Source organism: Buceros rhinoceros, unplaced genomic scaffold, assembly GCF_000710305.1.
Source record: "Buceros rhinoceros silvestris isolate BGI_N320 unplaced genomic scaffold, ASM71030v1 scaffold17482, whole genome shotgun sequence".
NCBI classification, from domain to species: Eukaryota; Metazoa; Chordata; class Aves; order Bucerotiformes; family Bucerotidae; genus Buceros; species Buceros rhinoceros.
The window spans coordinates 2,533-3,291 of record NW_010399677.1 but is presented as its reverse complement, the minus strand read 5'-3'; the positions used below and the strand labels follow the sequence as shown (position 1 = coordinate 3,291).

The following is a 759-nucleotide window of genomic DNA, read 5'->3' as shown; positions in this document are numbered from 1 at the left end:
GGTGAGCCCGGAGCGCGCCGACCACACTGAGCGGCAGTACAGCTGCTCGTCTGCAACCAGGCAGATGGCGTCAGTGGTGGGGAGGACACCCACTGCAGCACTCAGAGCCCGTGGAACAGACCAGGCTGCCAAGAAGGGGTGGCAGGTCTCCCCACCACCCTCTGCATGCAAACAGCCACGCTCAGGCTCAGCCATCCCTGGTACAGCTTGGGGAGGGACATGTCTTGCCACCACTCCGTGCTTTCACCCAGGCATTTCTTTTCCCAGAAAAGGGCAGAGCTCTGCTGGGCACCCAGCGGGCAGCTGAGGTCTTTACCTGCACCCAGCCGGGCAGGGAGCCCAGCCACGCTGTTGGGCGTCTGGAGCCGATGCTCCTCAGGGAACCACACCACGTCCATGACGTCCTTGGTGGCGAAGTGCAGGAGGCGCTGCCGGAGCTCAGCGAGGCTCAGCTGAGGCTTGGCGCTGAGCAGCATGGCGGCTATGCCTGTGGAGAGCCCAGGGGCCCACGGTGAGAACCAGAGGCCACGCAGCCACCCACGCATGACTGCCACAAGCAACGCAACTCGAAAGAGGCACAAGAGGAATCACTGCAGTCCATGATCCTCACACATGGGATGTGGGAGCTCTCTTCAGGCAGCAGCACACAAATGGGCCAAACATGCCAAAACTGTGGCACCACGGCATACAAAAATGACCCCAGCGCAGGATGCCCCGCACCTGCAGGGACATGAGCCCAGCACCAGCAAGCCAGCCCTG

The 759-nt window shown here is 62.7% G+C and overlaps 1 protein-coding gene across 1 annotated transcript in view; it reads right to left on the bottom strand.

Moving 5' to 3' along the window:
• PCSK9 (proprotein convertase subtilisin/kexin type 9) overlaps positions 1–759 on the bottom strand; it is a gene marked incomplete at its 5' end in the record, with an annotated part of 5,134 nt that overhangs the window by 1,846 nt on the left and 2,529 nt on the right. The window contains 2 exons of the mRNA XM_010131581.1: positions 2–50; positions 317–487. Of these exons, the coding sequence (XP_010129883.1) occupies positions 2–50; positions 317–487 (220 nt within the window). The remainder of the gene's footprint in view (position 1; positions 51–316; positions 488–759) is intronic.